At 32.2% G+C, this 26098-nt stretch overlaps 1 protein-coding gene across 1 annotated transcript; it reads right to left on the bottom strand.

The window, feature by feature from the left end:
• Positions 1–20991: 20991 nt before the first annotated feature.
• On the bottom strand, positions 20992–21460 carry Smp_059140 (hypothetical protein; the record flags this gene model as incomplete). The annotated part of the gene is made up of 2 exons (XM_018796957.1): positions 20992–21035; positions 21289–21460. 2 exons carry the CDS (start codon positions 21458–21460, stop codon positions 20992–20994), a joined length of 216 nt encoding a protein of 71 aa, XP_018652046.1.
• Positions 21461–26098: the final 4638 nt, after the last annotated feature.

Genomic DNA, 26098 nt, shown 5'->3' with positions numbered 1-26098 from the left:
TTAGATTACATTGCCAATAAATAAATATAGACGTCTATCAAAATACTCTAGCTTGACGTCATTTAGGTCAAAGGTTATAGTGTACGTGTATAATGTACTTTTAGTATGAGTGGCCTTGTATCTAGCTGCGTGTGGCTTCACATGAAATACCGAATTTTGTTCAACAATCCAAGGATTTATGCTCATAGTTATTATCATAGGTTTTATCGAAGTGTATGTTGGAGAGATAGTAACCCTTGCCTTTTTACAAAGAGGATTACTCCATCCTCTTTAATTAAAGTTTTTTTTAATTATTTGAATATTTTTAACATGTATAGATCTTTCAAATGTTTAAGTTTTACCGCATTGTAGGGAAGAATTTTGTGGCCTGTGTTGAATTTCCCAACAAAATTCTCGAATAATGTATCATATATATTTCGCTTGATCCATAAATACTCACTGACAATGCAAGTGCATTCAGTCGGTGCTGAAACTAGATCTTCGAATAAAACATGCAAACGAGAGAATTCATTCTTAATTAGATATTCATACCACTTTACCCTAATAAACAGTAATACATATTGCATTTCTGAGAAATATTAGACCAACACAAACAACTTTTGAGTCATTTATTTACAATGCACCAGATTACATAATTACTCATTATAAATGAAAAGTACTAACTGATTTTAAGATGATAGGTGTGATAGTATCAATTAGACTAATAAATATAATGAAAATATTAACGAATATTTTGAAATAAAAAGAAGGTCTAGAAATGATAAAAATAAACTGCTTTAGATGCTAGTAGTACTACTACATTTTACAAATTGTTTTGTTTCTTTCCATTATAATGATTAATTTTGTAATCGGTTGCATTCCTATTATTAACTCATAAATTCCCTTGTATGATTTGATATTTTTTATTTACGCATATGATTATTACTAAATATCAGATCAAAGTCTTAGGAAGATTTGAGAGAAAACGATCTTGTTCTCTTGTGTATTGTTTTCATTTATACAACCAGAAACTAGATCTGTTGATACTTTGTAAAGTTCTAAGAAGGGTATGTCAAACCTCCTGCATAAAGAATTATGGAACAAATAAGGTAATCTAGTTTTAAATTGACTATTTTCTGATATGCTAACCTAACTTATTCTAGTTTTGGGTGCAGGGTTAAAGGCGGTCGGCTTGAATATCTGGGATACCTTTTCTTGCCGCCTAGATATTTCAACAAGTTATCTGTTTTCTTGTTTCTTTTAACACATCATTATGCCTATTAGTCTCATAACTTATTCAGGTACGTTTGTGAAACGTTTACTACATTTCGCTGTACAAGTTACCGAGGAGCCGAATCAGAGACATCATGGTTGCTAGCAATATGCATCGAAAAAAATATACATTATTCACATGTTGATTCCTGAAGTGTTAACATCTAACTGGCGACCACTTAATATTTATCGCAAGGATCGATCAAGAAATAAGAAAAGGAAACTTGTTGAAATACTTTGTATTGAGAATTCTATATTGTACCAGAAATGTTGTTGAATAAAGCCACTCATAATAATACAGCGTACTACATTCAGAAGCATAATTTCACTTCCAAACATATTTATATTAAGTCCATTCACATGTTAAAAATATTTTTTCAATTTTCAGTCTTCCTTCTAACTAGCTTGTCTAACATGGTAGGCTCTTAAAGACACGATTATTACAACTAACAATGCTCCACAGAACAATAAATAAGTCAAACTACTGGATTTAGGTAACTCCGATCTTTTAATTTACTATTTTATGTTAAACATAGATACTATAAATTGATTTTTTATAATTTGGCTGGCTGGCAGATCATTATCCATTATATCTCACTTCTCTGAAATATTCATGCATTGTATGACATGTATGTATAATATATATATATTAACTAGTAATAATGAAGAACTGAATAAATAGTATTTTGGTGATTATTATTTTAAAACAAATCTAATGACGTCATCAGTCTGGCATGAACATTCATATTGAAATACAATTATATGCATGACAAGAATGCCGGAAGTTTGCCTTATGTGTATAAAACCTTAGCGTCTAATCAAACAAACAATAAAATTGAATTCATTAGTTAAGAACATTTTGTATTTTATCTTATCACCAAAGTGAAGATCTTGTATAATGTCACATTTGGCTCTCGGTTTATGCTAATTTTGATGATTATGTTACACTAAAAATAGAAATGATCTCAGTATTCGATTAAATTTTACTGAAAAAGACTAAATGAAATTCTGATAGTTATTTTTGATGACCGTAAAGAACTCCGAATGATGGAGAATGATTATATTCTACACTGAGAGATAAATCTATCTCGTACATTGAAACTTATCTATCTACTAATTTATAGTTTCCTTCACATGTCTATATACACTGACATTTGATGTGAAGTTTTGCATAAGAAGTTATCTCTACATAAGTCTGAAAAATAAATCGGTTACACAAGTCCAACATCCATACTTATTTATGTTGTTAAGTTAAGAAAATAAAACTTATATCCTTCTTATAACGCTCAAGTAATTTATAATGTTCTTAGATTATTCTGTCTATCCTAGATGGTTTCCATTTTATTTTATTATTTATTTGTTTAAACACATAAATATTGGTACAAGGAAGCACCAGATACATATGCGCCGCACAAATCTCATTCGATTTATGTGAGGGCTGTGATACTGCACAGGTGCCCATACTGAAGCAGGTGGTTTTCTTAGGGGAACACACCCGGAGCCTTTGACCTAAAGGTCTGATCCACAAGGCAGTGGAGCATCGTGGGGAGATGCAGTCCCATGGTAGCCGGTGACCAACGATTGATTCATACGCCATTCGTTTCTTCAGGATGATGGAGCCCATGTTCACCATTTGTTTGGAATCAGGGTTTTTCAACTTCTCTAGGTGGACTTTCCGTGTCCACTAACCCGGTTAAAGCACCGGACATTCGTTTTCGTCCTCTCAATTTCGTAAGCAACACCCCCGCCACGAGAAGTCAGTGAGTATGACTTCTGTGGCAGAGGCTATACACGAGTGGCCATTTGAGAGCATTTCGAGAGGGAGAGTGAACTCTCCCGACTCTCGGCCGTACCAGGGCATTTGTCAATTGTATCGGAATATTCAGTAAAATCACTTGTTATTGATTTTATCGTCAAGTAATTATTTCTTGATCATTGTATTCCAAATCTACACATTTATACACTAATAACCTACAACTCATTATAAATTAAATTTTCATGATTGACATGTCACTTTTCCATGCTCAATTAAACACTTCAATTGTTAAGCTTATTTCAAGATATATGGTTTGTATTGTACAACCAAAGATGAAACCATTATTTTAATATTCAAATTAATTACCACGATCTTTTGTTTGATATTTAATAATGCTATCATTCCATATTAGCATAGTTGTCTATTGTTTATATTTTCTGTCTAATGCTTAGTTGTCTTTTTTACCATACCTTAACATACGTTGTCTGTTGAACTTTATAGATTTAGTTAAATACAAACAGAAAGTGATTAAAAGCAAATGTTTGTTTATATTATTCATTTTAAGTTTAACCTTATTAATTATCTAAATTTAATTAACCGTATATAATTTGTAATGCATCTAATAATCAGTAGTAATATTTATGAATGAAATACACTTTACAAATCACGTTTAAGGTTAAGAACGTGTAGTGTATATTGATTTTGTCTACCAACAATTTAGAGTAAATTTAATTTTGAGCCAACTGAAGCAAGACCACCATGGAAAACCTGGAAGCACTGGACGGCCTGTTCGTCCTATTGTAGGACTCCTCAGCAGTGCGCATCCACGATCCCGCCTCGCGAGATTCGAACCCAGGACCTACCAGTCTCGCGCCAGAGCAATTAACCACTAATCATATGCCACTAATGACTGACTTCAAGAGATATTTCCTGGAGTTTTAGTGAGAAGCAGTGACCAGTTGAGTTCAACCACGTCTGTTGTGAGATATCAACTCACTGAAGACAACTGGTGAACGGTTGCTCAACTTTGTGGGTTGGTTGAAATTAGACATTAACACCATCGGATGCCGGCTTAATCTTCTATTGATTTATCTCTCTCGCTCTTCAATAGACTGGCTGCGTTTCACTTCACTGTTTTCACGCCTTGACAGCTGTACTCTAGTGCTTTCATAAATGGACTATCAATTGCAACGAATACGTTTACTTTGTTTGTCTGTTTTTTATTCATAATCTGAAATCACACTGATTTTTAGATTTTCAATGTTTTTCGCAGCAATCTTTTGATCTTGATAACTTTCAAATTGCACCACAAGGACGCTGACTTGGTCCCCCAGAACTAGTGACTATCTTAAAAATTTTAGTATGGGACTAGTACGTTTCTATATTTAAAATATTTGCCCCTCCACCCATCTGGTCGTATCCATTTATATTTTAACACCTACTTTGCGAATACCTAAACGTGATTTATAATTCAGATAATGCCTACCTTCTTTGGCAAAATTTTCTGTGGTATTGGAAAAATGTAACCTAAGTTAAATTAGTTATTACAACTTTTCTAAAAACAAAAAATTAATAACACATTCATAAATAACCTGAATACATGAGATGCAGGTATATCCAGCTGATGAGTCCCAAATAGGACGAAACGCGCGTCCTGGATTCCACTGATAGCCACTATCCATCTTTGCTTGTATGAGCCTGGAGTTTAAAAAAAATTAAATATTCTTATTAGTTCCGAATCATTTTTTTGTTGTTGATGCAACACTTCAAAATTGACTAATAGGTCGGTATCTAATAATCAATACTTCGGAAAGATAAAAACAAAATAGTGTTTATGCTTTTCAATAATTTAAATAGACGTTGTTGTTGTTTGAATGATAATGAACTGTCAATGATTAACTTTTTTGAAGCAAATAAATACACTGCCATGGAATATACTACACTGAAGCAATGTAAACTCATGTATGTTGAATACTTAATTCTAATGTAAGTAAAGCTACAATGTGTGCTATGTGTTTTAATGTTAAGAAGTTGGAAATGAAATTGGAAACAGGCATCAATTCCCTGAAGATTACATCTGAGAAATGTTGTCGAATGCGAAGCTTCAATTCGTAGCCAGTTATTGATAACTTTTAACCACTTAAAATGTAAATTATATTTAAACTGTACAGTTCTTGACATGTGGATTTAGACCATACAATATCAGAAATATGAGAATTACAAGAAAATTTGATGCACTGAAGACAATAATTTTATTGATATTAACATTTCTTGTTAGAGTCTCTAGTAGCCAAATACAGATTGAGAGCATTTCTTCCAATCAGTAAGGATCATGAAAACCAGAAAATTGACCGGTTTTGTGTTGCACTCTGATTAAATGATTACTCAGTCTATTACTAAATTTAGTACCCTTTCAGGGGTTAAAACCTTACTAATAGACACTATTATTCTCTGTACATTATCAACTTTGAAGTAAGGTCTCTATTCTTAATTCACCATCTTTTTCTATCGTTTGTGACTTAAGTGTAGGAAGGTTCTGTGGATCTGATGAGCGGTTATGTAGTCAGTATCAAGTGTTGGAGAAACAAGCATATCAGTTATAAGTAATAATACAGTAACTTTGATGAATAGACCTGAACTCATCGCTCATTCATAGTCGGTCATGGTTGCGCTATCGAAATTCCCTGAAAATTCTCCAACTTCAATCTCAAGACCTCAAATTATAGTTTCATGATAATTAACTAAGTCTATGGTATGTGTACCAAGTCAACCCCTATAAGGCAAATATGAAATGATCTCATAAAAACCATTAAAGCTTTTAGCTACAGAATAAACAGCTTGAGGTATTCGCCTTGTTGTGGTTCATATCATGAGACAAACATTCATTTTACCGAGAGAGGAAAGGAAGTGTTAGTATGAATTTACCCCTTTCGATACTTAAACAATATCAGTGTAGTGTTTCATTCTTTATTTCGATAATATAGTTGTAACCTATGGATGTTGCAGAAATGAGTCTTTTATAAAAACGGAAAAATACATAAAAGAGTTCAAAAACTAACCTTTTTATTATTACTGTCACCGAAGAATTTCACTTCATTTCATGGAGATGATGATATGACTGATAAGGTCTTCATATATCAGGGTAAAACTGACCTACAAATATGTTTTTCTCCAATCATCTAGAACATTCAATTATTTCTATATTCCCGTTAATATTTTGTATATAAATATGTTTTATCATAAAATTTATTCTTCTGGTGATAAGTGATTTTACCTTTAATCTCAAATCATTCATTAAGGGCTTACATCAATCATTCAGTCTTGGCATCAGTTATCGATTTGCTACATTTTTGTATCTCTGCATTTCATCTATTGATTTGTCTTGTTATCCAATTATTTTAACAGTTAAAATTTTGTTCATACAATTACAAAATCTTATTTCATAACGAATTTTTATGGCATATAGTTTGTATTAGGAATAACAAAAATTTGGTGGGGCATAATTTTTTTTTGTATCTAAGTAACTTTATATTGATGTCTGTTACCTTTTTTTATAAATAATCAGTAAAAAATATTGTAAATTTTTGGCACCTTATATGTATTGTACTTTAAATATTGACATTGAAAATAACATTCAGTTCATAGATCATATTTAATAATGAATGTATCAGTTTCTATCAAAGCTAAATAAGGAAACGATAAGAATTTAAGGTAACTTTATGGAGATATGTGTAGAATGATCAAAAAAACTAATTATTTCTATTAGACTACATGTAAACATAATACTCGTACATGCAAATGTATGGTTTGGAGTCAAATGAACATAATGTTGTGTAAGATTGGTCTCATAAGGTAATGATGAAGAGATTGTTTTTCAAATACTTCCTTCAGTTGTAATTATTCTTTGTTACCAAAACTATGGAGTAGATTTTAAGCTAATGAGATCCAAATATAACGAAGTGCACATTATGGATTGCTAGTCATTATTTAAATCTAATTAAAATGCTTATGAATTAATGACAATATCGAGGTAATCCACCTAGGATGCACTAATGTGAGGACTGAAGACTCAAACAATAATTACAAATGAAATATAGAGTAGATGTTGGTTTTTTACCTTTTATTAAATATGCGAAACAATTCTTTCGTTTGTGCATGAACTTCCTTTCATGATACATCAGTCAAAATTTTACAGTTATTTGGAGTGTCATGAAGGAGACTTACTTATTTACTACTCCTCTTACCCCTCATGGAGGAGCAGAAGCCGCCAACAACCATTGTTCATCCAACTATATCCTCGGTAATGCTTTCCAGTTTTTTCCAGCTGCTACTCATTCTTTCCAACATCTGCTTCCGATTATCGACTCAGTGTGATCCTTGGTCTTCCACTTTTCCGTTTCCCTTCACGATTCCAAATTATTGCCTGCCTCATGATGCAGTTCGATGATTTCCATAATGTATATTCTATCCAATTCTAACGTCTTTTCTTGATTTCCTCTCCAGCTGGAAGCTGATCTCTTCTATCCCATCTGGATGAGCAACACTCCGTCGAAAACTTGTTGTGGTACCGATAGTAATGTGATACCCCTGTAGTTCTCACATTTGCTCAGATCTCCTTTCTTTTCTATCTTGATGAGGTGTCCTTCTCTCCAGTCCATCAGCACTTGTTCTTCCCCCCAAATCTTTTTCAATATAACATGGAGCATGTTTGCAGTTACCTCTGTCTGACTTTAGTGCTTCAGGTGGTATATTGTCAGGTCCTTCTGATTTTTCACCCTTGTTACGTCTGATTGCCATCCTGATTTCTTTGATCGTTGGTTGAGTGACATCTGTAGGTAGGTCAGTAGATGTTCGGTGGATTTCCCGTATTTCTGTTTATCCACTCTAATACTCCTCATCACTTGTTTGCTTTTTTCCGTGTATTCATTTGGTGTCTTGTCTTTCTCCAAACTTTTTCGACTGTTGCTATTTCCCGTCTTCTTGTTCATCCTTTCTTGAATTTTGTTCAGGGTTTGTATAAGGATTTATTCCTCATGATGATGCTTCTTGAGGCCCAGAACTTTCTGAAATGTTGAATTTAGTGCTTGTTTGGTCCCTCTCCAGTTGCTTTCTGTGGTAATTTCGTCTTCCTTCAGTACATCTCGTAAGGCTTCGAACCTACTGTTGAGAGTTATCTTGAATTGGTTGAGTTTGTCAGTATCTGGAGTGAAGACTGCATTGAACCTTTGTACTGCTGTTTCTCCAATTGTGCAGTGTTTTTTAGCTTCAGTTTCATCCTGGCCTCAACCAGGTGGTGATCTGAAGCTATTTCAGTTCCTTTCTTGGTTCTCACATCTTTTATTGTCCTTATGAATTTTTTAGCGATACAGATATGATCGATCTGGTTAGCTGTTATTTCATAAATAAGAGCCTTGTAAAATACCTAGTTTCGTGTACGGAATTCTTACATTTGTTTTGTGTATAGATTTTTCAGTGTAAAAAAGAGGAAGAAAGTATTAATAGGTTCCGTTTTTGTAATTCAGCAAATCGATTTTAATTCTGTCACTTAGTGTAAAATAATATTATCTATTTGGTTATAACTGTACAGTGCATTTTAAAACTATATATTGGTCTGTTTGAAGGAGGCTGAAATCTCTTAGATTATTCAAAATTAGCAAATCAAACCTCAACAATGACCGTATATCTATGATAAGTTTATTCGGTGCTATTTATTGAGCTCTAAACAGTAATGTATGGGTACTCTACTGAATAATGTCAAAACATTATATGAACATTAGCAGAAAGCAATGAATAAATAAATTCTAAAACATTACGAACATTAAATATCCCATTTTGTTTGAATGGTAGGTAGTGTTTTTTCGATAACTTGATTTTCTGTAGATAGTTAGTTATACATTTTTTTCTTATATATATTGATAAAGGAAGGCATAGTCGAATTACTACAAACGTCAGAAGAGGGTTTCGTGGAGATTTTAGTAATTTTATGTAGTTGAAATCATGAGTCAACTGAAGTTAGACCACCATGGAAAATCTGGAAGCACTAGATGGCCGTTTCGTCCTATTGTGGGACTCCTCAGCAGTGCGCATCCATGGTCTCGCCCTGCGAGATTCAAACCCAGGACCTACCAGTCTCACGACAGAGCACTTAACCGACAGACCTCTGAGCCGGCATCCAACGGTGTTAATGTCTAACCTCAACCAATCCACGGCTCAGTGGTCTATCGGTTAAGTGCACTGGCGTGAGACTGGTAGGTCCTAGGTTTGAATCGCGCAAGGCGGGATCGTGGATGAGCATTGATGAGGAGTCCCACAATAAGACGAACAGGCCGTTCGGTGCTCCCAGGTTTTCCACGGTCGTCCAGCTTCAATTAACTCACGATCTCAACTACATAAAATAATACAAATGTAATAGTTATTAGAATATTTTAGGTAATTTTTGGCAGTAATTTGGCATAAATGTTATGAAATAACTTTTATAGCAGACGACCTGATATCAAAATCGTTGAAAAAACCTTTACACAGTAATGACAGCTCAAAATTAATTTTTCTTATTTATTAATAAACAATTGAAGATGATTGGTTGATATTGATACATAAATATCAGTAGTAAATCAATGTCTCGTTAAATAAGTAATTCTTTTGTACTAAAGTAGACCTACAGTAGTGGACAAGAACACAATTGGGGACAATCGAATGTATATAAACACAAATATACAGAATCTCTTAGTAAAATCTGAGAATTATACAATAAATACTTCATATGTAAAATGTCAATGAATTGTCTTAAACTTGAATTTTCTTTGTGCAAATATCAATCAATAGTCTCAGACTTCTTTATCCTTTCGTTTCCACACCAATCATTCTTTGTACTCGTTTTCTTTTCTTCGATCTTCTTGACCTTCTACCTCCAGGCATTTCAGTTTTGATTGATGATACATACTACTCATATCTGTCGACATCAGTAGAGCACACCACACTACTAGTGATTTCTTTAAACTTCGTAGAATGATTTTAGGTTCTTGTTATCCTTATAAATTAAATCATCCTCATAAATGTGGGATTAATAGTCAGTTAATAAATTATATATTAACATTTAAGCTTATGTATAGTAAATTTAACTTTTATAAGTGAAACAAAAAATTAAACTTTAACGCATCAAACAAAAGTATAAATTGTGTTGAACTAAAGAGTAACTTTAAAAAACCTAATTTGATTTCACTGCTGTTAATAAACTGAATAATTGTAGTGTTTTACTACAAGATGTATAGGTTATTTAGACAAACAACAAAAATATACTGAAAATTCCTGTATGATTTGTTTATCTGTATGAAATATGATATATTTGTTGCTAGAAATCTCTTGGAACCTTTCTACATTCAACTTCTGTACTGATGGATTTGAATATGGTAGCTGGATGCCGACTCAGTGGTCTAGAGATTAAGCGTTCGCAGGCGAGACTGAAGATCATGGGTTCGAGTCCCGCGTACAGGATCGTGGATACGCACTGTTGAGGAGTCCCTTACTGAAACGAAATGGTCGTTCAGTTGTGGTCAAACATTGATCAATTCATGATACAAATCTAAACTCAACTATCCACACAACCCTATACTGATAGTTCTATATCCGTTGGTTGGTTGACTAAAATCTATATATGATTCACCTGATAAAGTCCAGCGATATAAGTGTCATATCTTAATCTTTTATAACCTTTTATATTTCTGAAACAGTTGAAATATATTTCCGTTATATTACCGATTTTTCATCTATATGGGGTTTAAAAGAGATACTGTTGAGAAAATCTCGAAAAACGGAACTGCAAAATCTCTGTGAAGAAAACTCTATACAGAGCAAAACTATTTATTATCTTCTCCGGATGACCTCCTACTTGTAGATTTATTAAACTATTCCTCTTTCATATAAAACAACAGAGATCAATGCTTACTTTCCCTTGTGAAAGGTTATACAGGTCGCAAAAAGCTAATAGATTACAAGCACATCTCAGGGCATTAGTTATCGTGGGTTTCAAAATGGAAATACAAAGCAATCAATAGCTCAATTCAATAAAAACTTGTCATTTCTGATCATACCACTCCACCATAATCATCATTCAAAACAGTCTACTCAGTCAACTGAATAAGATCAATGGTAGCTCGAGTAAAAAATTTATGCACTTCAGAGACTCTGGCTGTTCAACATTTTAAGTGTGGACCCTACGTACTAAAGTAATAAACACAATATCTCATTCTTCCATGGCCTTAACAACTTATCTAGTTTTCATTTTGTTTGATTGCTATAGTCTTCACAGTTCAATCAATAATCAATTATCATTAAATCCGAACGGTTTTTCATAATTCTTATTCAATTACTATTATCATCACCTTTTTGTTTATTCTTCTTACTTGTAAAGTGAACAATTATCTTCTCAAGGGGGTTTTGTGTAGATTTTAGTAATTTTATATAGTTAAGATCAATAGTCAACTGAAACTAGACCACCATTGAAAACCTGGAGGCACTGGACGGCCATCTCGTTCTATTGTGGGACTCCTCAGCAGTGCGCATCCACAATCCCGCCTCACGAGATTCGAACCCAGGACCTACCAGTCTCGCGCCAGAGCACATAACCGATAGACCGCTGAGCCAGCATCCAGCGGTCTTAATGTCTAACCTCAACCAATTCACAAAATTGTGCGACCAACTTCCATTGTACTGAGGTAGATACCTGTCTCTACCTGACATGGATTAGCTCCACTGGCCATGACTTCTCACTAGAACTCCAGGAATTACCTCATGGAGCCAGTTTTCATATGTCTTATCTACAAATTATTTTAATCCTACCGTTTTCGAGATCTTGGTTACATTTGAGTTAAGTGTTTTTACACCTTGACAGCTTTTCACTAGTGCTTTAGTTAAGGACTATAAATTGTAACAAACAAATATAATTTGTCTGTTATTTTTTTATTAATAATCTATAATCAGCTGATTTCTGATTTTCAAGTTTTTCTCACCATTTTTGAAATTGCTAATTTCAACATTTCACTTAAATATGCTAATTTGTTCACCAAAATTATTCAATATCTAAATATTTTATCATATGACTAGTACGTTACTATATTTAAATAGTGCAGTCCACCCATCTGGTGCAATCGTTTATCTTCTAACACCACTTTCGATTAAATAAATGTGATCTATGATTGAGATATTGTCTAACTTCTTAGGCAATATATTCATTGTCATTGATAATGTAAACCATGTCAAGTACTTATTCCTACTATAAAACAAGAAAACACTGATAATAATTGCAAGGCTTTTCGAAACAATCCGTTCTTTGAAATAGTAAGTAGTGCCTGACTATTGAGAGTGATTTTGAATTATTGTATATCTACTTTGTAAGATATAAGTATTTTATTAGTTAAAATATACTTGTTATTACGATGTAACTGATTAATAGAATATGGAAAAAATAATGCAGTGACTAAAATACTAATTTGCTGACGATACTTAGTCCCAAATCTCAGAAACCAGAAACTTTGGTTAACTGGATATGAATATATTAAACAATATAAGCTATTCTATACTATCACTATTAAGGTTTGAATTATTGTGTTTTTGATATTGGATAATGAACTTTGGTCAGGCTCTGTTAGTACATATACACTCTATGCTGATTACTTTAGCATAGCCATGTTGTCAAACGTTTAACAGAATCAATGGTTAACGTAGATAATGAGTTGAACAATTAAAACGAGGGTTACCAGGTTTGAATCCTTGTGTGAACATTAACAAGGATGTGGCAGGCACATTTAGCTGACGAGTTCCAAATAAAAACAAACGTGTATTCTTGATTCCACTCTCAGCTATAATCCAGCTATTCCAATCAAAACTCTTATTGACATTCGAATTGACCAATTAAATTTATAAAACTGAATTGTTCATCAGATATAAAGTCATTAACGGTGGATTAGAAAATGATCACAAATCATCCAGTGATCTCGTACTTCATTGTCTTGTCTAAATGACTACTGGTTTAGAGTAAACCATAAAAATTGTCTTATAGAGTTTCTTGAGAGTTTTTGATTGATTTAATTTGAATTGTCTTCATCACTTTTTCATTTGGTAAAAGACTATAGATAAGAAAAATAATGATTAAGCCATTTACCTGTTGACTGTTGTCATTCTTTAAAACTACCAAATATATTTCTGTCTTTTCACATGATAAATCTATCACAACTTGATACTTGAACAGGCTAAAATTTACTTCAGCTTGAATTATCTATTGAAAAGAGTGTATCTCTTACGGCAATCTTCAACTATCCATGCTCATAGTTCAATAAAACAGCATGCTTACCTATAGTTAGTGCTTAACTCATGATGTAATTCTTTGATGAAAAGTAAAAATTTTATTACCTACTTAAAACTTTCAATTAGCTTCTATCCACATTAAAACTTATATATATAACTCTTGATAATTTAATTAATTCTAGTGAGAATTTAATACTTCAAAAATCATACCATTTCCCTATGTAAACAACACACACATCTGATTATATGACCTATTTCATAATAATTATTATCAATACTGATAAGAATTTAGAATGATATCGTAAATGGATCAAACTGTAGTGACATAAGAGGAAATTCAACTTCACAGATCTGTCAGTATGGGGTCATGAAGTTTGTTGAGTTTATATTTGAGATCATGATTCGATCAATGTTTGGTCAACATTGCGAACCTGGAAGCACCGGACGGTCGTTTCGTCCTAGTATGGAACTCCTCAGCAGTGCACATCCACGACCCCACAAGCAGAAATCAAACCCATGACCTTCGGTCTTGTTCGCGAATCCTTAACCTCTAGACCACTGAGCTGTCACCCAACAGTTTTACCATCTAATTTCAATCAATCCACGATATTGCGCGACCGTCCAACATTGTCTTTAGTAAGTAACTGCCTCACAACAGACACGGTTGAACTCCATTCACAGAGAATAAATATTCAGATGTATATAAAATAGGACATGTATACTGTACATATATAAAACTAATTAGTTTAAAATTGGTCCGTACGAAATTCAAGGAACGTAGTAATCATATTAAAAGATGATATATTTTTCATTGACCCAACTAATCGAATTGATAGCAATGGATTTATGAACCAACGATTATGCTGCTTGTTCCCTTAACCTACTGAAAAATTTACCTTTTCCATTTCTGCCTTAGATTAATAGATTACATTATATTCATAAGTGTGTATGGTTACCTATTCTAAACTACTTTGATTATTGTTTATCCCTGTTGGATTGTTGCTACACATATTCTCTTATTCCTCTGTTTGTTAGATTTTTATGATAGATAAAAGTAACAGATAGGAATAGTTTATTTTAACTTTATATAATCTGATAATGAACATTTGAATAGATGCAATTCAATTAATTACTAAGTGAAATTTCAGAAAATTAATGATGAAATTGTATGGAATCAAGTTGAAGTGGTAAAATGAAAATGATCCATGTGTTGGATTCGTACGATTTTCATTTATACAAAACACATTCAAATTTTAACAGGCAAACTGGTCCATTTCCTTGTATGCTTCTGTTATATCCCATGGAGAATTATGAATGGTAACTTTGAGGACTATTTATGGACCAATGTGAAATGTATATTTCCCACTGTATAATTGTTAAGTAACTTAACTATTCATATTCATGTTCCTTTCATTATGAGCTTTATTTTGACCCATAGACTATTATTATACGATTTACCATTCCTGAGTTATCCCCAGTCTATTGATTACTGTTCCCCCTATTCACAGCCACATTTGGCCAAATCTTGTACAAATGTTATTTTTTATTTTATGGTACAATGTGGTCAGTTTGTTCGGTACATAAATCCAGTATGTTTGAGAATAATGATTCATATTGCAGAGGCTGTTATTGGTGTTCTGGACTTAACTGGCTGGGCTAGGCAGAAAGCAGGATTGATAAGTACTCAAGACTGCTCACACGGCTTTTTTGTGTATTATCGATCAGATCGATAAATCGCTGTTCTCCAATAGACGATCTTATCACGTTCATATATTAAAGAGGGCACTCACTCAATCGATATAACAGCTTCAATAAGCTATAAATTCAATAAGTGTTCACCATTCAGTTTGAAAACATATTTTCCCTAAAATAATTGACATTCCTCTTTAGTTATTAAAACAAAAACTCAATAGTATAGAACTGAGTGGTTTTCTTTTTTAGGTTCATGGAAATTAAAGGTTCAAGGTGATGAAGTTCTATAGCACGAAATGTCTAGAAGATTTCACACTTATATAAGAAAATATTCATCTACAACAGACAGATAAAATAGTTTTTAATATTACAACAAAGTAGTGCACCACTCACTCACGTTTACTTTTCCTAACCTTATTCGAGCAGCAAAATTACACACTGTTCAACATTGTACACATAAAGTTATCTATTTTGCTGTTACATGTCATTGATGTATGAATCTGTGTTGAAAAAAGTAAAGATACGAGAAACATCTTTGATCACGTTCAGAATATTTTAAATGTTCTCCTTGTATCCTAACTTATAACATTATTCGGGTTGAAAAATACTCTTACAAGTTACTGCCAAAACTGACTTAATCTCCAAGTCTTATATATGTAAACAGAATGTGAAAACAATTAATGATTTTCAACTTTCTTCTGAAGTAACAAATTACGTATACTATATTCGTGATGTAAATTATTTCATTCATTTCTTTTAATACTTTGTCTAAATCTGTCAAACACACACACTTATACAGAGCACAAGTACAGAGGTAGTTATTAATGAATACTGATAATTTCAGTATTACTGTTATCAAACAGTACTAATACGATAACTACTAATAGTAGTAATATTAATAATAAATTCTACTGGTCTCATACTGAATTCCGGATACATGGCCAATATCTACTATTATCATATGTTTTATTTACTTAGTATTGTTTGTTTGAATCTTCCCATTGATGTTTAGGACTGCAACTGGTTAGTCTCTAATTGACATATGTGCATACTGTGCGTATTGCCTCGATATAGCCTAAATTCACAAGCATGTTAAGTAAAGATGGATAGTGGCTATCAGTGGAATCCATGACGTGCGTTTCGTCCTATTTGGGACTCGTCAGAGTTGATGTTCACTCTGGGACTCGAGCCCAGCGACTTTCACTTCAAACTCCATCGCATTATCCACTCAGCTACTGAGTCCTGATAGCTACTTGCTTGTGCAATAGGGTGAAGTTTAAATTCACTTAGTATTGTTTGTTTGAATCTTCCCATTGATGTTTATCATATGTTGTCATAAAATCATTGGATTAAAATGCAAATCAATAAGTTTAATACAATACAATGAACAACTTATCAACTTGCAGGGATTTTCTTCACAATCTTAACATTTCAATTTAAAAATTTTTTGATTCTCACACATCAATCCATTATGTTTTTGTGTTTCATCCTCTCCTTCTACTACTGGTACAACTACTACTATTACCACCCCTTGTGATACTTCAGAGGGAATTTTTTATGATTTCACATTGAAACAAATGTTTGGTCATTGATATTTATAATGCAATATATAAACTACTTGTTCATTATTAGATTATAATTGTATGTATACAAACATACAAATGCATTATAATTATACATTTTATAGAATATGAAAAAAGTTCACATCCATAGAAACTATTTCAAAATGATTTTATGTTGTATAAAAGGTCATTGTATGAAAGTTTTCATTATTTTTTTCTTATTATTACTATTATTCTTATTATTATCATCATCTCCTTAATATTACAAGTTGGCAACAGATAAATTTTTTTTTCATTTTTTATTTCACAAACCTTTCTGTTGTGTTTGTATGTAATTTATGATAAAGAAATATGTAAAAAGGTTAGACAAAGTAAAATCAACATTAGAAAACTACCTTCATTTTTGATAATTTAATTAGCTAATTATAATTAATACAATTAATAAAGTGACTAAAATAAAAAAATTTTTGTAAAAGTAATTTGCTATTAGATGATAGAAATATATATATATATATATATATATATATATGCTCACGATAATCTTGATGATAATAATCGGTTATATGATGTGCTACCATCTGACCACACGATAACGTCAACAACTTCTAGTGGTGATGAGAAAATCCCCAATTTTCTTCAAGAAAGACCATCTAGTGTAGGCCCATTATGTTCAACAGATGAACGAATAATGTATAAGCATAGTCAACCACAAATTATTTTAAATAATACTTCCAGAGATCGTGCAAGAACTTTACCAACCCGAAAGTTAGTTGGTTTAAAACTTCCTACTGTTTTTCGATGGAATGGTGGTGGTAAAGACATATATATTAGTGGAACTTTTGATAATTGGGAGAAAAGAATTCCTATAGTTATAGAAACTCAGGAGTTTATGTAATTATTGATAGTAAACCTGGTACTCATCAATATAAGTATTTCATTGATGGGGCATGGTATCATGATCCAACTAAACCAGCTGTAGACAATGAATATATATATATATAACAGATGGGGATCAAAGGTATCATTTATGTACAAAGTATTTTTACAGTATATTGTGATGAATTTAAGAAATAACAATGAAAATCACAAAACACTCAATTATTATTCTAATTAACAGTTCACTTACACATCAGCTGAATGTTGTTCAATGAACTAGAGTAAATCAACGACCAGAAAACACACACAGAAACAAGTAAAATTACTGTTAAATTATAGTTAAAAACCTCTTTGAGTATATTTATATTAAGTTTAAAAGAATCATGAAACTGACAACCGAATGCTACCGTTTCTTAATTTCATGGTTAATATGTATGAGAAGGGGGTTTTGTGGAGATTTCAGTAATTTTATGTAGTTGAAATCACGAGTCAATTGAAGTTAGACCACCGTGGAAAACCTGGAAGCACTGGACGGTCGTTTCGTCCTATGTTGGGACAACTCAGCAGTGTGCATCCACGATCTCGCCCCGCAAGATTCGAACCCAGGACCTATCAGTTTTGCGCGCGAGCGCTTAGCCACTAGACTACTGAGCCGGTTGGCATCCGATGGTGTTAGTGTCTAACTTCAACCAATCCCCGAAGTTGAGCGACCATTCACCAATGTCTTCAGAGACTTGATATCTCACAACAGATCTGGTTGAACTCCAGGTCACTGTGAGGCGGGATCGGGGATGCGCACTGCTGAGGAGTTCCACAATAGGACGAAACGGTCATCCAGTGCTTCTAGGTTTCCCATGGTGGTCTCAACTATATAATATGTATGAGTCAACATTTTAATTTATATCATTTACATGTATGATATTTTGAAATGCATTTTAGGACGTACTGATTTGTAGATTAATTGATAAACTGATTGGACGGTCGGGAAGTTAAGCCATGGGTTTTCGCGCACATACTACATGTTATCGAGGATTTTGGATGTCGTTATTTATCAGCTATTAAGAGCATTGTTTCCGTCTCACGTCAGTTTTCGTAATGTTTGTGCTTGTTACATGGCCTTTATTCCAGTTGATTAATAGTTTGACGTATTTGTTGCTCACCACTTGGGTGAATGTTTTGTAAGCCCTGATGTGGTTATTTGTAACAATGCAAACTCAGGCTAGTGAAATTTGCCTTTTATCAAGTCAAATAGACCAAAATCAGAGTTTTAAACAAAAATGAGCTCTAAAACCATTTGCATTTGATTCATTTCCTTAATTATGGTGGTGTTGAACATGGATGTAGGTAGTTGTTTATAAAATATGGGTTGAAGCAATTAAGCGTTAAACTATTTAAGAATATTATACAACTTGCTAATATACAACCAGAAGCAGTTCTATCCATTATAATCACCATTGCTTTTGAATAAACTGACATATTATTATGTAAGGTATCTGAGAAAGAAAAATTATATGAGTGACAATCGACATTGATAGTTTTTTCTGCCCTCTTTCTGAACATATACAGGAACTATGTATAACATTACTGTAAGTGCCATGTAAATTAGTCACATATTCTTCATAAGTCAAACGATGCGTATTTGTTTTGAGGATGGTAACTAAACCATATTGTAGTTAGTACTAATTTATGATGTGTCTGTTATATGGTTAACGAGTGAATTTCTGTTTACAGAATCCGAAACCACTGACCAAATTATAAACAAAGTTCTAATACATATTGACGAGTAATATCTAAATAGTACTTACCAGTTATGTCATTACTGTATATAAACAGTGAATTGCTAATAATATTATGAACGTTGTAATTGGATTTTTTCAGATTTCATATTACTAATTGAAGTTTTTGAATCCGTTTAATCGGTACCTGTAGTTTTTTTGTTAACACCAAATAACTAGATGAAATTCTAGGAGCGTTAGAAAATGAAGAGTACTGTTTACAACAAGTAAGGCACATATGGGTACATCCTGTCAGCTGCTATTTCATTTACTTATTGAATTTGATACTGATAACGAAGTTTAATCGATTGTTTCACGACTGATTTGTTGTTTTTCAGAATTGCATGAAGCTGTGAAGGTCTTCATACGTTTTCTGATATGCAACTTATGGCTTCTGTCAACTAATTGAAAGGCTCAAACCTTCCTAATAACCGAGTGTACGCCTATGAACAACTTAACGAATTTCTGAATATAGATCATATGGAGAAACAATGTATAGGTTGACGACAGCTGTGTTTTATGTTTGACCACTGTCACGTTTATTCCTCCGATGAATTATTTAAATATATAGAGAGCAAGTATACTCAGTCTTTTGCACTATAGATCTTGTTAGTATATAGAATTATAGTCTAGTTCGGTATTAGTACTACTTTGATAATAGACCTAGTCCAGAACGGTGAATTTGTTATGATGTGATCGCCTAGTCTGTAAGATCTTACATTAAAGTCGCATCACTGTTTGCACTTACTCATCATATCGTGACAATTAACAATCATAATTAGTAATTCTGAAGAACACATTTGAACTGGGGATAGAATAATATATTTAATGTGGATAGTAACAAGTATCCATCCGAATATACTGTCATAGCGAAGACAATTATATATTAAAGATTCCCATTGTGAAAATTAGAAAATTATACACACAACGCAGTGTTCTAGCGAAACCTCTACACTGATGCACCACAAGTTTTCGTAACAAAATGGGTGCTTATTAAGCAAGCACTTAGTTGTTTTTAATTTTCACAAACAGTTACGCGTTAATATTATCGGTATATCTCCCCATGCAACTACTAAAATAAAAATTGTGCAAAAGTTTATTGATGCATCGTTATTACTGGTAAAGGAAGAATAACATATAATGTAGAAGAATAAGTTTACAAGTTGTACATTTAGTGAAGTCAAAAATACAACCACAAAGAAATTTTTATGGTAAACAGTTCTTGTAACGTCTCCACACTTTGTTATGTTCCGAACCGTAAAGAAGACTGCACAAAAATAAGTGTTTGAAAAACTGCAGTCTTACCTAGTTACTGATGATTCTTGAGTGAAAATTGTCGACTTTTCTCTCTACTAACATCGCGAAATGTTCACCATATTTCTCAATAATCTGTTGTTTGTGCATTCTTTTGCTTCGCCAAATCCATATATACTGTTCGCTCCGTCTGGGTAATGATATTGTCGTGTTATTTTGGAAGTTATGCGCATAATCTATATTCCATCTTCTGCAATGTTTAAGAGCTATACAGTTTATATTTCGTAATTAGTTAAACTTATCTGTAAGGTTTCGTCTTTTTACGTATGCCAGTAGCATATGACGGCAAGGATATTGTCATGTGACAAATGTTCGACAACTGCATTCGCAAGTGCTTGTATCCACTTCATAATGCTTACCCCTGTCAATCATGAACAACCAGTCACCATTTTCGTATTCCATATTAACGAAATGCATCTTTTTCAGTTCCAATAAAACCTTTGACCGTGCAAGCAGAGTAAGTAGATTAATCAACGGAAGTAGTTGTCGCGGAGCATCCGTTATTACCAACTGTATTAACAAATATCTACCAAGTAAAATTGAACAAAAAGCATAATCACTTTTTACCATTGGTATTGTAAGTAGAATCAATACAAACTACTTTTGGATATTTGTTACATAATTCCATCAGATCTTAAGTACTAAAGCAGATTCTGGTGACATATCCATTTTCTGTATACTCTCTTAGTTCACCCTTTTGCCGCAACATATCGATTACTTGCAGTTGCGTATAATAACTTGAAATAAACTTCTATACACTTACCTGTGAAGATTTGAGATTTCATAGTCTTCACATCAGCATGAGTGACCTGTTTACCAATTCGATCCTTAATAGTTTCTATTAATTCGTCTGTTGATTGTGATTGGAATATCATCGGCTTCAAATTTTCTTTTTCTTCTGAGGACAATCTTCTGATCCATGGATCACAAACCATCCATAAACTACTACAAGGATGATTATGAAGCATCTTGTATGATTTTATGACATATTCTTCACCTTCCAATCTTGCACAGAACCTTGATTGGCAGTTTAGAAACTTAGGCTTAAAACTTCACATGTTAGTTAAAGTTCTCACGGTTTTTGATTCACTGTCAGACCTTCTAATTCACGCTTATGACCAAATGTGCAATAAAACACTACAAACATGTATTCGAAACTCATGTCCTTCAGCACTGCACTTTCGATGTGAATCTAATGAGTATGGATAGTCTGAGAGGGGGTAAAATTATTCTTCCACACGTTTTGGAATTCCTTTAGCGCACTATCAAATTCAATACAGCTTCCGAAACGCATGTTCAGTGTTATACGTTGAAACGCTTTGCTTACGTCGACTAAAATGTCTTTTGAGCATGAAGCACTACGAACAGCACTGAGTATTTATTATTAAAGTTATTCCTTGCAATAATACTTTACTAACTTAAGGAAGTACTACAAACTTTTAAGAGTTACCGGTTACTTGACATTTTGTCTTACCTTTTGCGTGAAACAGAGATTCACAAAAGCTTTACGTATCTATAACTGTTAAGTTTTTCCTATCTTTGTTAGGTTGTTTTCTGAACCTTATCAAAAATTTAAGCAAAGGTGGTGAGGTTTATTAGAGCAATCGGAATCACAGATCAAGTTACGAAGCAACAGTATAGCCAACGTGTACATTACAAAACAGAGGAAGCTAAATTAATGCTTTCGGCAGTTATTTTGTGCTTTTTACTGCAGCAGAAGACGACTTAAATATGAGAAAACCTAATATTCTTGAAACCCAACAAATCCATGGCTAATGAAATGCGGAATGACCATTTCTTGTCAGGCCATTCAAAGTCGTTGAAACGAAATGGCTGGCGACCTTGAAAGGATATGACGTTTTTAACGTACCTAAATTGATTCTGTTATGACTTTACAAAAGAAGGCCGTTGCCAATTCGTGATTATATTATTCCAGGCTATTTATCACGTGACTTATGCACCAATCAGAATACGCCTTTTTCAATCTTAGCACTGTGCCAAAACAATTACGTTCGACCGGTATGAACAGTCTAGCGTCCTTATTGGTACCCTATGCGCCTAGCCCTTCCAATTGAGTCCAAAACACCAATTACAGCTTCTGCTATGCGAATCATTTATTTCAAGCATACACGGTTTGTATACCAGACAGACAGACCGCATCACACCATAAAATAGAAAATAATATTTGCACAAGATCAAGCCAAATATGGCTGTGAACGTTGGAGACAGCAATCAATAAACAGTATAATTTAGGAACAGTAATTCGCATAATAATAATCCATGGGTCAAAATGAAGCTTATAATAAGATGAATATAGATACACAATCTAATTACTCAATAGTTAAACAGTAAGAACATATATATATATATATATATAATGGTCCATTAACAGGTCCCGGAAGTTACCTGTACTTATGTCTTCACTAGGATATAACAGATTCCAAACATTGTGTTGTTATATTCCTCAATGTTGACTGAAAGTTATCAATAAGTGAATTCGGATAAGACTGGTAATGTAGATTGGCCCATGTCACATGTTATAATTTCTATTATTTTATATAAACTCTAAGCTTTTAGCTTGAGTTTCATTGAACGAAGCAAGCTGTTGTCAAAATTTTCTTTTCAATTCCTTACTTCAAACAAAAATCGTTGTTGTATTATTTATTTTTTAACTTCTCAATGATTAAAATTTATAGGATGGCTTACATTATGTGTTCCACTTATTTATGAAGACAATTTTATAAACCAGTATCCATGATTATCTTAACACAGAAAATTAATTTGACAAATGAAAGACTTTTCATCGAAGAAAAAACGATTAGGAGAGTGTAAATTATAGTTTTTCATATTTTTTAAATTAGAAGAACACACAAAATAATCCATTTTTGTATTGGTTATCTAAATTTTCCTCTTGGTGTTTGGGACTGTAATTGATAAGTTTCTTATTGGCATATTTGCATCCTGTGGAGATTTCTGTGATATTGCTTTCAGTCAGAAGCATTATAGGCATAGATGGATAGTGGTTAGCAGTGGAATCCATGGCGTGCGTTCCGTCCAATTCGGGACTCGTCAACTGAATGTACTTGCATGCCAGAGTTGATGTTTACTGCGGGACTCAAGATAGTTAATTGTTAAAGTTACTCAATGTTAACAATAATAAAAAAATTATGAAATCTATTGTCTAATACATAGACTTTATATTGATGAGTAAAAATAAACTCTACGTTTCATTAATTGTATGTCACCAAATTTTTAAATCTCCATCGATCATTCGATAATTTCAAAGTAACGATTAAATTTATAATGGATTTGGGAACAACTTTACCTTTCATTCAGTATCCATGACTTAAAAGATTATGTATATATCAATTCAAAATAAACGATATTTATAATGATGATTGTAGAAATAAGCATTGATAACTTTAATAGTAGCAAAAAGAATATTCTGGAAAACTAAGCATTTTAACAAGTTATAATACATGACAACAAAGGAATGTAGCAATAATTCTTTGAAAAAAAAACAAGACAATCAACAGATCACTAATATAAATGCTGTTCAGATGTTTCATCATAGTCCTGACTTGTTTGGCAAAAAGGAAAGTCTTTTGATTTTTTAAGATATATTCAAAATGTATTTAACTCAAAAATAAATAAATTAAAATTAAGTGACCAGAAAGTTTCCAATGACTAATTATTGTCATTTTTTGGAGTAAATAAACACTCAAAATAAAATAAATAACTAATCATTTTAAAACCTGTTTCTTTGGATAGAAATAAATAGTTTAGACAAACAAAAAAAGGAAGGCACTGTCAAGAAATCTGTTTCCAAATAATTTATTTTTATTTTATCTCCTTGAAACATATAAACATACCAATAAAGTAGTTAACTTGTAAACAAGTCAACAAACAATAAATTAATATATACATATACATACATACTTACTTACGCCTGTTACCCCTCGTCGAGGAGCATAGGCCTCCCAACAGCATACATATACATACACAAACCTTTAATTAAAAATTAAAACTTACAGAAATCAAATCAACAATTCATTGTTCAAAAATGTTTTTTTGATTTTTAATATTAAAGAGTGAGGGAGGGGGAGTGAGAATGGGAGAGAGGGGATAGAGAGAAAAAAGCAAAACATAATGGAAATAGTTTAAAAACCAATAATATTAATAATAATAGTCTGTAATTGGTAATTATTCAGTAAAAATGTCATTTAAAAAGGGAAAGTCGAAATTGAATTCCCCCCACTTAAAAACTGATTTTTCTATCTGTAAATCTCTTTTATTATTGGTTATTTTGCTTTTTTTAGTCTTTTACAGTTTATATCATTTGTCTATCTATAAAAACTTGAATAAATTATTTTCTAAAAACTATATGTTTGAGTAAACTTAATTAAATATTATTATTTTTTTCTTTTTTTTTGGTATTAAAAAAAATGTTTATTTTTCTATCTTCATCTGGATTTATTTATTTACTCAGTTTGTTATTATGTTTTTCTTAATGTTACATAATTAAACTGTGTATATGTGATGAATCATTTTTATTTGTTACCAAAAAAATTTTTTTCCATTTTTCATTCCCATGATGTTGATTCTTTTTTTGTTGTTGTTTGATGATAGGGATGTTGATGATGATGATAATGATAATGATAATTGTCTTGATTAGTGATATTATTATTTTTTTGTTATTATGGAATGAATTTAATTGAAATTTTTAAAATGTTTTTCATTTAAGTTCCATAATAGGACGAAATGGTCGTCTAGTGCTTTCAGGTTTTCCATGGTGGTCTAACTTCAATTGACTCATGATTTCAACTATTAAGTTTATATAGTTAAATATATTTCATCTAATTATTCAGTATAGTTAACTTATATAACAACAAAACTATCTCAAGTATTTGTTGTCTTCAAGTTGGCTTACATTTCATGGATAAAGGATTCGAATAAATCATTGTTTTAATGGAGTAGAATATTGTATATATTTGGAGAAACTTTCATTAACAATATGCCAGACTATTTCAATATGAAATAACTAGAGGATAACTGATATTTGCAATAGTAAAACTGATTTATTGTTAGATTGAAATGTCTCTTAATAATTACTCAATAAATATCGTATATAACTTAAGTAGTTGAAACAGTAAATTGAATTTCTTACAGAAATCATACAAAAAAGAATAATGGATGTTATATTGAATGAATATCATGTAAATTCAATACAAAATGGTATACTAAATAAATATGACACTGAAATAAATATAATGCTATACTGAAGAAATATCTTGCAAATATCATTTAGTAGTTTAAAAATCCCCATAGATAATTCAAAAATGAACAATATTTGAGTGAACAATTGTTTTCAATAACTTCATCATCACGCTCTACAGTTATAAGTCCATAATTATTATGATATTTTACAAAGTCCAAAATGAGGCATGTATTAATTAATTTGACAATGTTATATGTTAAAAATGGTGAACATTTGCATCTGTTACGACATATATATACTTCAAAATTGTGTTGTTTGTAAATTAGAATTATGGACTTATAACTGTAGAGCCTGA

The sequence above is a fragment of the Schistosoma mansoni genome, chromosome 4 (genome assembly GCF_000237925.1).
Source record: "Schistosoma mansoni strain Puerto Rico chromosome 4, complete genome".
Taxonomy (NCBI): domain Eukaryota; kingdom Metazoa; phylum Platyhelminthes; class Trematoda; order Strigeidida; family Schistosomatidae; genus Schistosoma; species Schistosoma mansoni.
Note: the sequence above shows the minus strand (reverse complement) of the source record. Positions and strands in the feature narration are given on the sequence as shown.